This window comes from Lytechinus variegatus, chromosome 14 (genome assembly GCF_018143015.1).
Source record: "Lytechinus variegatus isolate NC3 chromosome 14, Lvar_3.0, whole genome shotgun sequence".
Classification (NCBI taxonomy): Eukaryota; Metazoa; Echinodermata; class Echinoidea; order Temnopleuroida; family Toxopneustidae; genus Lytechinus; species Lytechinus variegatus.
The window spans coordinates 3,986,658-4,001,516 of NC_054753.1; the positions used below are offsets into that span (position 1 = coordinate 3,986,658).

Below are 14,859 nucleotides of genomic sequence, written 5' to 3' on the forward strand. Positions count from 1 at the left end.
TAAAATCCATATTCTTTTCACACAATATCATACAGGAAAACCAACAACATCGCAATCGAAAACATCATCTATGTCCTCAGCTGAATCACCAGGCATTGATCAGACAATACTAACAACCGAAATCGTCACAACACAGCCGCCAACGCCAGAAATGACAACCTCGTACTCATCTGAGTACCACTCTCCGACGGCTATGACAACCATCGTTATCGATCAAGACCAAACGTCAGGCGGTGTAACTTCTCGTCAAGTTTCATCTTCGTCAAATTATTTTACTTTCTTTAGCGACCTGATCACTTCTACTTCTGCGGAGACATATACTACATTCCCAGCTACATCCGATAAAACGAAACCAGTATCTTTATTAACAGATGATATTCCGACAATATTGTTTGGATCTCAAACAGATTCAGTTTCAACAGTGCGATCTAGTACGGACAGTATTTCGACGATGTTGTTTGAAACTGAGGCAGATATAACGACAGGCGGTACAAACGAACTGTCAACGATTACAAATCTTGAAACTCGAACAGGTTCAATTTCATCTGAACGATCTAGTACATACGATGTTTCAACAATATACTCCGAAACTCTACCAGATTTAGTAACAACACTCCACTCAAGTGTTTACGATATTTCAACGATACTTTTCATGCTTTTCGGAACTCAAACAGATTCCACAGCAGCAGAACGATCTACTAGTACAGACGATATTACAACTCGAACATATTCATTTCCAACTGAACAATCTAGTACATCAGACATTTCAAGCAAAAGACCGCTTAGTACACATCCGGCGGGAACATTAGACACAAATAGTTACTCTCAACCCTTGCAATCATCTACCGAAGCAGATAACAAATTTTCAACCATCGGTCCCTCTGATATTTCCTTGGGAACAGTAGCAGAAGATATGACAACCTCCCAAATCACAAGCGAAACATTGACATCGGAACGCCGCAAATACCTTTCTACTGCCATTCCCCTGTTTACCGACCAGAAAATACCTACCGTGAACACGGTCCCTCCGACGCTTACTCCAAACAACCATATGCAACGTCGACGGGAGGAGGTGTTCCAGAAGACGATGCCACGACTACTGATGTCGATCAACAGCAAACAGGCTCATTGCGGACTTCAAAAAACCCAACTGAAGAGCACACGGCGACACTGCTAGTGACTTCGCATGGAGGAGGTAAAACAGAAATGGAATTGTAAATCTATTTATGAAAGTTTTATTTTCATATTTCATTTTAAACAAATTATAAATCAAATGAATACAATCATTACAAGTTAACATCATAAAAAATATACCAAGCTCATTACGTCAACTTGAAAAAGACTTATTATAAGAACGTTTCATACAAAATAATGTGTAAAGGATTTGTGATTTATAATTTGTGAAAATGGAGGATCCCACTGAAAGCAAAGCTTGTATATTATGGGCTCCTCATAGTTTCAGAAAAAATAATGGTTATGTCATTGTTAATCTTTCAGAAGCATATTCTAATTGGTGGGGGATCTTCCTTGGTAGCGTGGGATCGGGAATAATTTTCTGGTTGTTGGTAGCCAGTGTTGGATTCATCTTCACGAAGGTGCTTAAAGAAAGTCGCAAGTGGGATCAGCCGCGGTTCAAGAATGATGCTACATTAGAAAATGTAAGTTAACGCTTAACAACCTGTCAATAATGATAAGAAAAACTTTTATTGACCTTATCAAATTTCTCGATTTACACCCCCGTCCCATTCTCCCTCTTCGTCACTTAAGTTTTCAAATATGATTCTTTTAGGGAAGGGGTTCACGTAAGAATTTCTGGGGTTTCCGTTCATAAATTTACGATCGGCATTGTTCAGGTATGACAGTTTGTTCATGGATTTTATATGACTTTCTAATACAAAATGTTAAATTTGATTTAGTTAAATCTAATTCTTGATTTTAAATTGTTTTAATTATATATTAAAACAATACACACTTTCATCTACCCTCTAACTCATACATAACACACACACACACACACACCCTCCCCCTCAAACCCTATTCTCGGATAATCGATCAATTAAGGGGCACATTCGAATTTCGAGGATAGCTTTCACGCTTCCCTCATTTGCATACCGACTGAGATGTGCCTATAACTGTTTTTGTGAAATGAAGCGAAACATTAAAATGTCATAACTTTCCTATTTTACATCCGATTTTGCTGAAATTTTCAGTGTTATGCTAGGTGGATTTTTCTCTTTTTATTCAAATCAAGTTTTGCTTGGGGTGGATTTGTCCTTTAATAAGCAACGTGATTTGAGCTCTGTCAAGTGTTAAGTCATTGTTTTTCTTTGACCAACAGGCGAACCCCGAGACTAGCATTATCTACAATCCAACGTACAATCCAACGGCTATCACTCATGTGGACAATACGTATCCAGTCACACTCCATTATTAGTGTTTATAATTTGCACGAATTATAGCATACAAAAAGCATTGTAAAGACTTTCTAAGAACAGTATGAACAAATATATATATATCTGGCTTCCTTCAACATGTTCACAAAAAATTGCATAAATTTGAGAATTGGGTGCAGATTCATTGAATATCATTTACTTATAGTTTAATCAAATTTCATTGATGGAAAATTTCAGCAGGTTTTATTTTGATTTCAATCAATTATTCATTGAATACAAAATGCCACTGAAATGAATTTCTGTTTTTAAATAACAACAAAGAAGAGGAATAGAAGTGCAAATATGTTCATCGACATCTTTTTTTTTTATTTGTAAGATATTCATAGAAGTAATATATTTTATGTTAGCAATACCCCTTTCATATTGCGCTTTTCACCGGCGAACTTCACCGGTGAATATCGCCAGCGAAGGGGATAGTGTCCAGTATGAAAGGTACACAGAAGACCTTCACCGGTGAAGTTCGCCGGTGAACATGGTGAAAAGGCCAGTATGAAAGCAAACCGAAGTACTTCTCCTCTTTAATGACGTCAGAGGCCAATTTTTCTATCCCGAAGTCCCATGTACCGAGATTCCGCGCGCGATAGTTGCAAGCTCAGCTGAATGCTTTGGCCAAGTAAATACCCTCGAACATAATTTTTTTTTAATAACAATATTTATTAAAAAACAATACATGTGTAAAAAAATACGCTAAAATATAAAAACAAGGTGATATTGTTTGTTTTTCTCGTAATAATACCAAAACATGTTGCAATTATTTTTTTATTCCTTTTGTAATAGGTAAGAAGTAATGTTTACAATTATCTTTCGTTTGTTCTGCAATCGCCTGTTGACTTTCGCCGGGGAAAAATGTCAGTGCTAAAGGGTGCCGTTTTTTCTTCGCCGGTGAAGTGAAGAATGCGAGGCGGAGAAGTTCGGGGGTATTAGAATACATATTTCGCGAGCTTTCATCTATAATGCGAGGATTGGTTAATTATCATTTACTCCATCGAGAATTTTTTTTGTTACTTTATTGAAGTAATACGCATATGGATTAAGTAATGGATTTGTATTTATCAATATACACATTATAGATCATTGTCGAATGTAATATATCCATCAATCTATTATAGATTGTGATTTTAAAACGCCTTCAAAATACCCAGTAATTACCAATGCACTTCCTGATTAAAATGAAAGCCAATATGATTATTCAATATCAAATATCCAATGTAAGTAAATCGTATAATAATGTTTTATTTTCTAATAACTGTGATTTATTTATATTCTGATAAAGATGATTGCACTTAATTCTTTAAAAGCGACGCCAAAGATGCTTGTATAGTCCTTAATGAGTTTCATGCTTATTAAAAGCAAGCAGAACAGTTAACAAAACAAACATTTGTGCAGGGATGGACAAATTCTATTAAACTGCACGAGTTTTACGAAATATATGTGGTTAGATATAGGTATAGTACTCTTTTATACATAAAAAAAACTTATCTAATGGCCAAATTGTAAGTTGTACCAGTAGTGAGTTAAGTTTATTGTAAGACCTTGAGCACCCCTAATAGGGTGGATATGTTTGCGCATTATAAATGTCTTATTATTATTATTACAATTAAACATTAAACAAATTCAAACAATTGTATTTAGAAACGATATTAGATCACTAAAACATGTTTTCTTTTATTGAATATCATTTAAATCCAATTATGGCATTTGCCATTTCCATTCAATACACTCTTATCATATCTCCTTCAGCTCAATCAGATTCTGTTTCAAATGAAGTGTCAAATCGAACTACTCTCCGGTCTGAAGTGTTTTTATTTAACTAATACTGCGACAAATGAAGAAATATTTAGCAAACCTCAAACAAGTACCGGCTTTATTAAAAGTCAATTCTTAGCACCTGCCACTCCAGCCACACCTTTTTAGCAATCCTAGAAATAGATATAGTGTGTGTATGATAGGAATAACAGTCGCCACAAATGGTGTAACGAGTGTAAGGAAAGAAATCGGGTTGAATTTAAATCGGTTTGTATATAAATCGGTCGATTGCTCGCTGTGATGTCGGAATTATTCTTGGATTATGGAAATTAAGCAAGTAACGACCGTTATCCTGATACTTCTCTGTGATCTCATCATGGATTCATGCTCAGGTAGGGGGCTCTTTTTCATTATTCTTACAGTAGTTTTACGGGTTAAACTCAGATTCATATGACGGTTTCCAGGGACGGTTAATGTGATTAGAATCTACCGCAGCATGTTAAGATGATACAAGTAAGAATAATAAAAAAAAATGAAAAAAAGAACAGTGAGCTTGAGGCTACTATCAGTCATTGAGTTTTCATTAGGTTCGAATAAAAAGGGGATGGTTTCCTAAATTGTGTGCATTCACGTCTTCACTGACAACAAAAATGCGTCATTTTCCATTAACCGGTGTTTAAAAATTATGATAAAAATGTTCACCTATTCAGCTTAATTCTTTGACCAACGTTATAGCTTTAAAGATTGCCCCATAACCACAATGACGTAGGTGAAATAACCATGCTCGCTGTCACATAAGGGCGACCCGATATTCATTTTTTTTCTTACATACTGATTCGTTCAGGTCCATTGAAACTGAACCTTAAAATGAAAACGAAAAAAAGGTAAAAGGTTAAGATTGTGGAAAACACATTTTCAGTTTATGCATACTAATAAACATGAAATAGGAAACTACAAAAGAACAAAGCAAAACATATCTCGAGGCAGTCTTTATGTACAATAAAATGTGAAAACTAAACATTTGCACTAATTTGATACTAATTACTCCAGAGACATGACTCCTGATACATGTATATGATTGTTTCCAATTATGGATCACTTGTAAATATTTTGATTGATTTGAGATTGATTTTATACCAATAAATATATAAATAAAAAAAATTCTTTGACAACCTGATATGATAAACGTTAGTATTTTGTCCAAAGTAAAGTCAAGTTGTTTGATAATGGTAAAGGTTAGTTTTTTTAAGGAGGCAATTAGGAGACAACCTGTCTCATAGAATAATCCGATTTGATATTTGACCCGTTCACAATGCAAGTTGTTTCTCATATTAGTATGCAGTCCGCCGGTCCTATCTGAACCCGGTCTGCTACTGAATCCTTATCAGGATGAGTATGCTGAGATGGATATCATTATTCTATATTGTGATCCTAGTCTATACCTCCTTCATGATGGGCCTTCGTTCAGCTTCTGTATCTCAGGCGTGTGGGTGGAAGATCCAAGAGATGCAGTATGTCATGGTAAGCTACACGCATTGTATTTCGTTTATTCTGTAGTCCTTCAAATAGTATATTCATCTTGTGAGTTTTAAATATTAACAGCAGTTTGTTTCAAACGTGCAATCATCAGGTGGAAGCGCCGTGGTGTAGCGGTTCTGACTCTCACCGTGTAATCAGATGGTCTTGTTTTCGAATCCCACCATGGCCAAGCGACCTTTGGCAAGGCGTCAATCCATACTTTGCCACTCTCACCCAGGTGCTAATTAGGTACCGGTAGGAAACAACCGTCATTGACGTTGGTTTAAAAAGTTTGCGCTTTATAATAACAGGCTGCTTGGAATGCTATGAATCCAGTGACCGGGTAACAATAATTGTGAAGCGTTTTGGACAGTCATAAATTGATAAAGCGCTATATGAATGCCAATTATCCTTATTATCATTATTAATCATTTAAAACTCAAAAAGAATACCCAATGAACGATCATTCTTTAGGTTTTAGGGAAGATGCAATTCTCTGTCTCTGGATAATCTTTATTTCATCCCTTAATGTAGATCATGTTGAGATATTAATCAATAAATACATAATATATTTAATTTGCAATTGATTTTTAGAATCGTGTGATCCACCTGTGACCGAACGGAATGTCGCACACTCTAATCAAGAAACGGGGGAATATGACCTTGAGCAGTACCTTCATGGTTCAATGACGGTATACACCTGTAAGAATGAACTGGCTGTACTTGATGGGCCCAGGAGGGCTTCCTGTCGCGATGGAATATGGGATCCTCCTGACTTACCTGTGTGTCGAGGTAAGAAAGAAAAAAAATGAAGGGCCTTTTTTTTCATTTTGATTCACGTCTGTTTCTTGCTTTTTTGGAAGAATTTATTTATTCATCAATTTCATTTATTCATTTATTTATTTATTTATTTTATTCATTCATATTTTTTGAAGGGAGACGGGTGGTATTATAGCAGTCATTTTGTTCACATCAAATTAAAGCAACGATGGCATGGAATATATATTTTTAATCTTACAAACTGACATGGCACCCAATTCATTAGAGCATACTTGTAAGTATTGACATACCATATTGACTTTGTGTCTGTGGTTTATATTTTGTTCTCCGTTTTATTTGCATTATAATGGGTGTTAAATATAATCCAAAGTGTCTAGGTTCATAGGTTTAGATATGCCTACTTTTTCATATGTAGTTCGAATCGTCAAAGACTGCTGTCATATTTAACATTATGTTACTTCTTTCAGAACCTTTACCAACAACCGCGCCGTTCATAGAAGATACGACTACAATCTTCATACCAATAAGTATGACAAATACTTTGTTTTTCAATATATAAACAATAATGTATTACAAGCATATCAATATGCGTGGAAACAGCCATCTGACTAATAAAAGAATTGTTGAAATAATTTTTAATACATTTTTGTCAGAGTTCGCTGAAGCTGGAATGGGCCAAATTACATTATAGCGCTTGACCTACTTGTTTGAACATCAATCCCTACTAAATCACTATGAGCTGATCAATCCCTATCACTTAATTCACTTGGAAAAAGTGCCGCAGTTTCCTATTCCATCCCTTGCAAAATAAATTCCTGCTATGTTTTTCATTAATACCAAATTGTTTAAAGACCATAAGGTGCTCCTTGTAGTAACACTAATTTAGACAAAATTCGAAACCATAGATTTTACATTTACATGTATGTTCAATTTTCTCTGATATTTCACAAGGATGAGCAAAAACACAAGAAAATCAATAACAATGTATATTTATAGAAATTAGCATTAAATAACGAACAAAGCGTGATCAAACCATGGTTATATTAAATAAATATAAACTATACTTAGTATGCATTTTCATTAAAAAAAAGGACAAAAGCCAGGTTCAGATGTGGTAATCGTTATATTTTTTCCTAACAATCCACATTTCACCCATCTCTTTTCTCTGCAGCTTGCCAGCAGCCTCAATTCAATCAGGATGTGGTGTATATTGACCCTGTGCAGGATGAGGGCTATCGAGATTTTGATGTTGTGTACTTTCACTGCAATAAGTCCTTGTCATATGTGGCATATGTTGCCATTTGCTACAATACTTCATGGGTGCCCATCATTCCAGACAAAATTTGCCACGGTAATGTAATTTATTGATAACACAAATCATATACACAATTAATAGTTATTTGATCTATCGTTTCAATCTTTGTGATAAAAAAAATTATTTCATTACTCCCGATGGATTTCTTTTTTGCACTTTCTGGTCAGCTTTAGTAAATTATTTTGTAAACACAAAACAATATCTGAAACAAACTATAATAAGTTCTGAAACAATCATTTTGATGGCATGGTAAGTATTACGTAGAAGTCTCATAATCCCACACGAGATTGTGACTTTGCGCAATTAATAATTAAATAAACATTCTCACAAGAATATACAACAATAACAGCTTTCTTGTCCTTTATTTAAAGTAAAATTATAATTTATGTTTAGTACTAGAATAAGAAGTTGCAGTAGATGTCATTATCGACCGACTTATTTTACCGCCACCTCTCTTCTAGATCCATGCCGAATTCCTGTACCCGAAGGACTCAACTATACCTTGAAAGCTGGTATAACAGATGGTGTTATCTACACCCATGGCAGTGAAATATCATATACATGTGAATCTGCAGAAGAATTCAGCGTTTTGTCGACCTGTGATGATGGCAGCTGGGCTCCCAATATGATGTGTTCTGGTGAGGTTGGGATTTTTTTTTGCTCTGAGATCCTGGAATTATTTATTCCTGTTTCCTTACAGAAAATCGGCGACAGGACTATAATGAAACATTCACTAACTTGAATACGTTTATTTTTATCCGCATTACATCACTATTGTGATATCTATTATTCGCAAAACAAATGCAGTACATTAGAAATAATTTAACGCCTATCAGAATTTCTGAAATTTTTTAATTGTTAACCTCTTTATCAATTTTTGCTTTAATGGAAGCATATATTATATTGTTTACCACTACTCGAATCCTTGTCGAAAACCCCGTCATCTGTCTTAATGTGTTTTATTTTTATTTTAATGGTGAGAAAATTAGAAGACTGCTTATGTCCTCTTTTTCTTCAAAATTGCAGAAACTACATCGTCACGGATTCCCACTATCTCAAGCTATTTTCCGACGCAACACACTTTGCAAACTACAAACAGTCTGCACACAGGATCAACTGAGACTGGTTAGACTGGTTATACATCAGAAGAAACACACACTTCAACATCTACCTCGTCATCAAATGTACCATTCAGTCCAACTACCACATCCAATCCTGGAACATTGACAAGTGACACTTTAACAAACTATCCATCGATTGACTATACTTCGGAAACTAACAGCATTCGGCATCTAACATCAACAGAGACTGACATTACATCAGAAGATGCATACTCACATACTTCTACTCCGTTATCAAATTTGCCTACGAGTGAATCCACCAATACTAAACAATTGACTTCTGATACTACCTCGCCATACACTCAAACACTGTTACATGTTCCTCAGACAACTATGCACTCAATTACGACTGAGGATCCCTCCAGTGCAGACTCATCCGAATGGGAAGCATCAAATTATCCTTCTACTGTGATCGAAGTTACTGCGGAAACTACTGTGGACAGTATTCGTACTAAAACCGACGATCAAGCGCGAACATACTCATTTGAAACAGAAAGATCATCTACTAGAACTCGTCTACCAGACATTATCACGACCAGGAACACATCCCCAAGGGAAACTAAATCAGAAGACACAGTAACGCGGCACAGAACTATGACTGAACTTCACACAACACTTGGAGATTTTACAAGAACATCATTACTTGGAAGAGAAGCTACGTCTGATGCAACCCATGCAGAAACAATTCAAACGAGATATCCTGTACATGAAACACATACCACGTTCAAAATGGAGCCTACGGTAACATCTGGCCCCTATACAACAGCTACATATGACACTATTGTGGGAACATCAACAGGAATAGTTGATACTGTTTACACCGGCAAATCCACAGAAAGTTTTCCTACACCTTATACGCTAACATATTCTCCCCCTTTTTCAACAACGCCTGACTTAGAAAGCAGTACGCTTACCATTACGTCTGCGACGATTCCTTATATTCCAAGCGAAAGGACGGCTACAGACGCTAGTCGGGTGGAAACTTCAACAGGTACAGTACAAACTGGCTCAACCGGCAAGTCCATAGAAACTTTTCAGACCACATATCCGCCTAGTTATTCCCCCTTTCTTTCAACAACATCCGTCTTGGAAAAGAGCACGAGTCGCATAACATTTGCGCAGGGAACTACACATTCGTCCGCTGCAACTCCACATGGCCTGTCCTCTTCTTATTCTACCCAACGCATTACAAACTTTGTCTCTTCAAGTGAGACGCCTAAAACTAGGCAAATATCTTCCAATATACCTACAATTTTTAATGAGGGACTGACAACAAAAGAAGCTACAACAGAGTATCAGAAATCTAAAGTTTCAGAGACTGAATCGTTTGGGTCGGAAATTACAAGTTCCAAAACGTCCACATACGATAGCTACATGTATAATGGAACAACGCCTGCCGTTGGTTCGAGCAAGATCGATACGTCTTCAACAGAACCTACAGGTTTATCCTCAAAAAGCACTCCCTTGTTATCAACCCTAGCAGAGGCAAATACACATGCTCTGGTTTCAACTTCTGCACGAGAAAAAACGCTAGCATCGCAATATCCTCCCACCAATCGGATAACAAGAATGGATTCCACCATCGTGAAGTCTACGAAAGAAGCTACAGTGAAGCCATCCTCTGACAAACCTACATCCGATGTGACACCGACCTCCCCGGAAGCTACGCGGGAGCATCAGCATCCAAAAGTTTCAGAGACAGAACCGGTTTGGGAGGACACTACAAGTTCAAAGATGTCTACTAGTCTCAGTGAAATAAACACTCTGTTCGGATCAGAAGAACATACACTTTCATTCACAGATATCATGGATATGGCGACTTTGTTATCAACAGCAACTGAAGGAAACACCGCAACTTTGTTTTCTGCGTTAGCAAAACAAACCACGCTTCCAAACGATCGTGATACAACCGTGAATCGTGTCACACAGTTTACTGATAATACTGTTACAAGAACTATGTTATCACATATAACACCAGACGGGCTATCTACAACAGCTGAACTTTTAGAAGAACCTCCTGGAATATCGATATCTTCTGATCTCACCAGCCCCGAAACTTTGACGGGAAGTGATAAATCAGAGATATATTCCACTTCCTTGACGGAGCGGATGGCATCCGCAATGGAAACAACGTCGGAAGATATCCATTCGCCTACAACCCGATTTGATCTCTTGACATCAGCAAAGACAACGTTGGCAGAGACGTCCAGCGCTTTGGCATTTACATCCTCGATATCTAAAAGTACGTTCACATCTAAATCTAAAGAGGATATTACTCTAATAGAAACGGGACAAACTGCTTTAGTTGGTGATCGAAGCACGAACTCTTCTAATCTTGTATCCTCTACGTCGATTATCAAAACAACTGCTGAACCAACGGAGGCGACGACCGTTGAGACAGTGATGACATTGGCATATGAAACAGAAACACAAACGATACGAGATGACATTTCACCCGATGCCACTAGCAGTGAGAGTTTTACCCACCACTCCATCCCTACTTTCCAGTACAATAGAGGTAAAGATTTATTTTCATTGTTCAGTAAGTTTATTAAAGAAAGGATGAAACAAATCTGCGCCCACAAATACCCTTGTTTTACCATGGCATTTTAGGTTTTATTCGTATTTTTTTGTATAGTTCTTTTTGTTTGTATTCATAGTGATCTTGTGATTCCGACGTCAGGATGTGTTATCTATTTTATTTGCGATAACATAATCGACTATATAAGAAGTCTGCAAAATATAGTGTCTCATGATAAAACTAAACCAAGTCCAAAAAGCAAATCCAAAAAGCAACATATAATTTGATATACTTCCTCTATGTCGAGATACAAAATTACTTGTTATGAAAATGAAGCTATGCACACCAGATAAACATCAACGCATTGTTTTAACGCGATCTTAATATATTGATGCGTGGACAAATTCCGACAAGGAAATACGTTTTTCTTTGAAGCAACTATTTTTCCCCATGGAAACGCACCTCCATTCATTCCTTACCAAAAGAAACTACGCACTCAATTTCGTGTCTTATTTAGATATTTAAGACCATGGCTCTAACAATGGGTAATGGCACCTCCTATGTTGTGTATATTTTGATAATTCGATCAGCCATCTCCCTCCCCTATGCATTTGTGTATTTACATCCAGGAGCTGACAATGCCTTACCATGGTGGATGCATCTCATTATCGTATGTGTCGAAACAACTCTTGTTCTAGCTTGCGTTGCTTTTATATGGTACAGGAAGAGGAAGGCTACCAATAAGATCCAGCGCTCCCTTGATACCGAAAGTGGCACCATGGTATGTGAATTTTGTTTTTATTTTTTCTACATAAATATATACAGTTAAATACTAATATTTCACTACAGTATTGGTGGACAAAATGAGGAGGATAGGAAATAGTATTCTCCAGTCCTTGACTTTTGAATCCATAGTTAACTTGTGTGCATACGTAACTTGTCAAAACTTATATTACAAAAAAAAGAGGAAAAAAAATATATATATTTTTTTTTTTTTGGGGGGGAGGCAATTATAGTTTTCATGGTAAAAATGTGATGCCAATTTGAAATATATGCAATAGATAACAGATACTCCCCTCATAGACTGTAATAAGGCCCATTTCAAATTGTTTAAGCTTTTTTATTAGAATACACTTTCGTCGATAGCAGTTTGTCTTCTTTCTCTTGCTTCCTTTGATATCACTCGTTCCCATACCAGCCTACCTTTACCATTCTGAACCATACATGCTTTTTAATTGGATCTTCCCCCATGTCCTCTGAACGGTCCTTATCATTCAATTCCTCATTATTCTCATAGTCGTAATTTGTCTTCATCATCAATTACTAATCTAATTTTCTGTTTTCAATTTCTGTATTTATATCTTCCATCAATCTTGCCTTTTGCAAGTCTTCAGCAAATTCAGGTTCGGAAAAGGGAAACGACGCGTCTGTGACAATTGGCGATGATTGAACCGGAACTTTTTGACAGATTACTAAGGAATCACATTCTTTTTGTATAATTTGTACTAAAGTAAAGATAACTATAAAAAAATAGTCAATATGCTTCAATTGGACGTACATTCAAGGTTATCTTTTGAAATAAACTCTTAGATATTCGGAAGCCATGGAACTTTGAGCTTAACACTCTTCATTAACATTAGAACTACATGTAGACAGGCAACGTTCAACACAGTTAAGGTTTGCCATTTATCAAAAGGGCAGTATTAACAACGATAAATCCCAGAGTGTGTTTCACAAATATTTTCGTATGGCTTACAGTCGTACTTAAATGCCGACGTGTTGATCAAGAAGCAGTAGTGCGCGTTCTCTTGACCTGACCAATGTGTTGTAACAACTTCAAAGAAAGTTTAGAACAGAATCAAATGAAGTGCCAACCAAAGTGTCTGTATGTACGAATAAAAATATTTGCCGAATGATTCTGAACGAAATTGTGTAATTGCAGATGAACCAACGTGATAAGCATGCATGGTATTTCATCAGAATTTGTTAAATGAAAATCCCCCGAATGATCGCGTATTTTTGTGTGTGTATGTAACTGTACCAGATTTGGAGCTAAGATGATGACGATTAAGCTTGCTTTTATAGACTTTCTAATGAAATCACTTTTGATAATACTTGCTTTTGTATTTGATATTTTAATGGCTGTTTTTCATTGAAACACGTCGAAAGGTCTAACATTTCTGTCAATCTTTGGTCTGTTTTATTTCCTTTTCACCAGTATAATTTGATTTTAAAAATGACCTAACATAAATCTAAAGTGAACGGTAACTAATTCAGCAAGTTGGCGCCAGAATGAAGTAAAAACCAGAAAAGTTAATGTGCTAAAAACCTTTCATAGTCACTTGGAAAAAAAATGAGTGTTGCTACATATTTATAAGTTTGATTATACGTGTCATTAATGCAATTATCATGCATGTACAATTTTTGCAAGTCGACGATTAATTTACGATTTTGATTTCTAACATCATGAACAGAACTTCATTTCGAATGAACTTTTGTAACGACCAATGTATATTTGTCTACCGCTAAAAATAGATGTTGAATGATTAGTTCAAACAGAACATTAGCTCCGGTTTGAATATGACGAACGGTTTGGAATCTGTCACTTGTCAAATTCTCCTACCTGTATTACGTGATCAAAAAGGCCGCCTGTCAATCACTGGAGATAATCAATCAAGGAAGTTTATTACTGGCATTGACAAATTATTTTTTTTTTGGAAGGAGTGTGGGGGGGGGGAGCGGGATGATTGACGGGTGGTTCATAAGCTATTTTAAAATAAGATACCCGGTATTGTAGCAAGTGTTTTAACACAGTGGAAACAAACATAACCATAATCAAATGTTGATAAAATGACAAACTTGCATTTAGAGATTATTGATATGCTCTCACTTTGTCATATTTTTTTTTCCAATTTACAGGAATAGGTGGTATTTGAAAACAAAATTATTCGTGACATGTTAAAAAATGAACCTGACGAGAACATCTCAAAGCTTTTGCCATAAAGTCAACACAAACTCAATAATTCTACATTATTATGTTATAAATTGTGTAAATGGAACAACATATACATGTATGTATATAATGTTGTGAAAGAAATGGGCTAAGATAATAATAATGACGATGATGATAATGATTATAATATTGATAATAATAATGATGATAATAATTTCTAACATATTTACATTTTTATAGTTAGGTATAATAAATGCAATACAAATGTTCTTGTGAAATTTATGCCCTCTTTTCGTGTAACAATATATCACTAGCAACACGGCTACCACTTATTTATGGTGATACATAAACTAACTTTCCACAATGCGCATTTAGTTTGGACAGGGTTCTGTTTACAGTTGGTGTGCAATACGTGTATAACCAGAAGTCAAATATAATTGATGGTATGAGTC

The 14,859-nt window shown here is 36.0% G+C and overlaps 1 protein-coding gene and 1 long non-coding RNA gene across 2 annotated transcripts; both read left to right on the forward strand.

Moving 5' to 3' along the window:
* Positions 1-1,044: 1,044 nt before the first annotated feature.
* Positions 1,045-2,420, forward strand: LOC121427433. Its single transcript, XR_005971691.1, has 3 exons — positions 1,045-1,195; positions 1,498-1,658; positions 2,339-2,420. It is a non-coding gene; the product is annotated as an uncharacterized LOC121427433 (long non-coding RNA).
* Positions 2,421-10,339: 7,919 nt separating this feature from the next.
* Positions 10,340-13,799, forward strand: LOC121427240 (mucin-4-like). Its single transcript, XM_041623554.1, has 3 exons — positions 10,340-11,451; positions 12,084-12,235; positions 12,842-13,799. The coding sequence occupies exons 1-3, from the start codon at positions 10,503-10,505 to the stop codon at positions 12,902-12,904; spliced, it is 1,164 nt and encodes a 387-aa protein (XP_041479488.1). The 5' UTR covers positions 10,340-10,502; the 3' UTR covers positions 12,905-13,799.
* Positions 13,800-14,859: the final 1,060 nt, after the last annotated feature.

Coding starts and splice junctions, on each gene's coding strand:
- LOC121427240 (XM_041623554.1), top strand. CDS start 10,503: ATGGATTCCACCATCGTGAAGTCTACGAAAGAAGCTACAGTGAAGCCA. Junction 11,452..12,083: donor TACTTTCCAGTACAATAGAG/GTAAAGATTTAT, acceptor ATTTACATCCAG/GAGCTGACAATGCCTTACCA. Junction 12,236..12,841: donor ATACCGAAAGTGGCACCATG/GTATGTGAATTT, acceptor GCCTTTTGCAAG/TCTTCAGCAAATTCAGGTTC.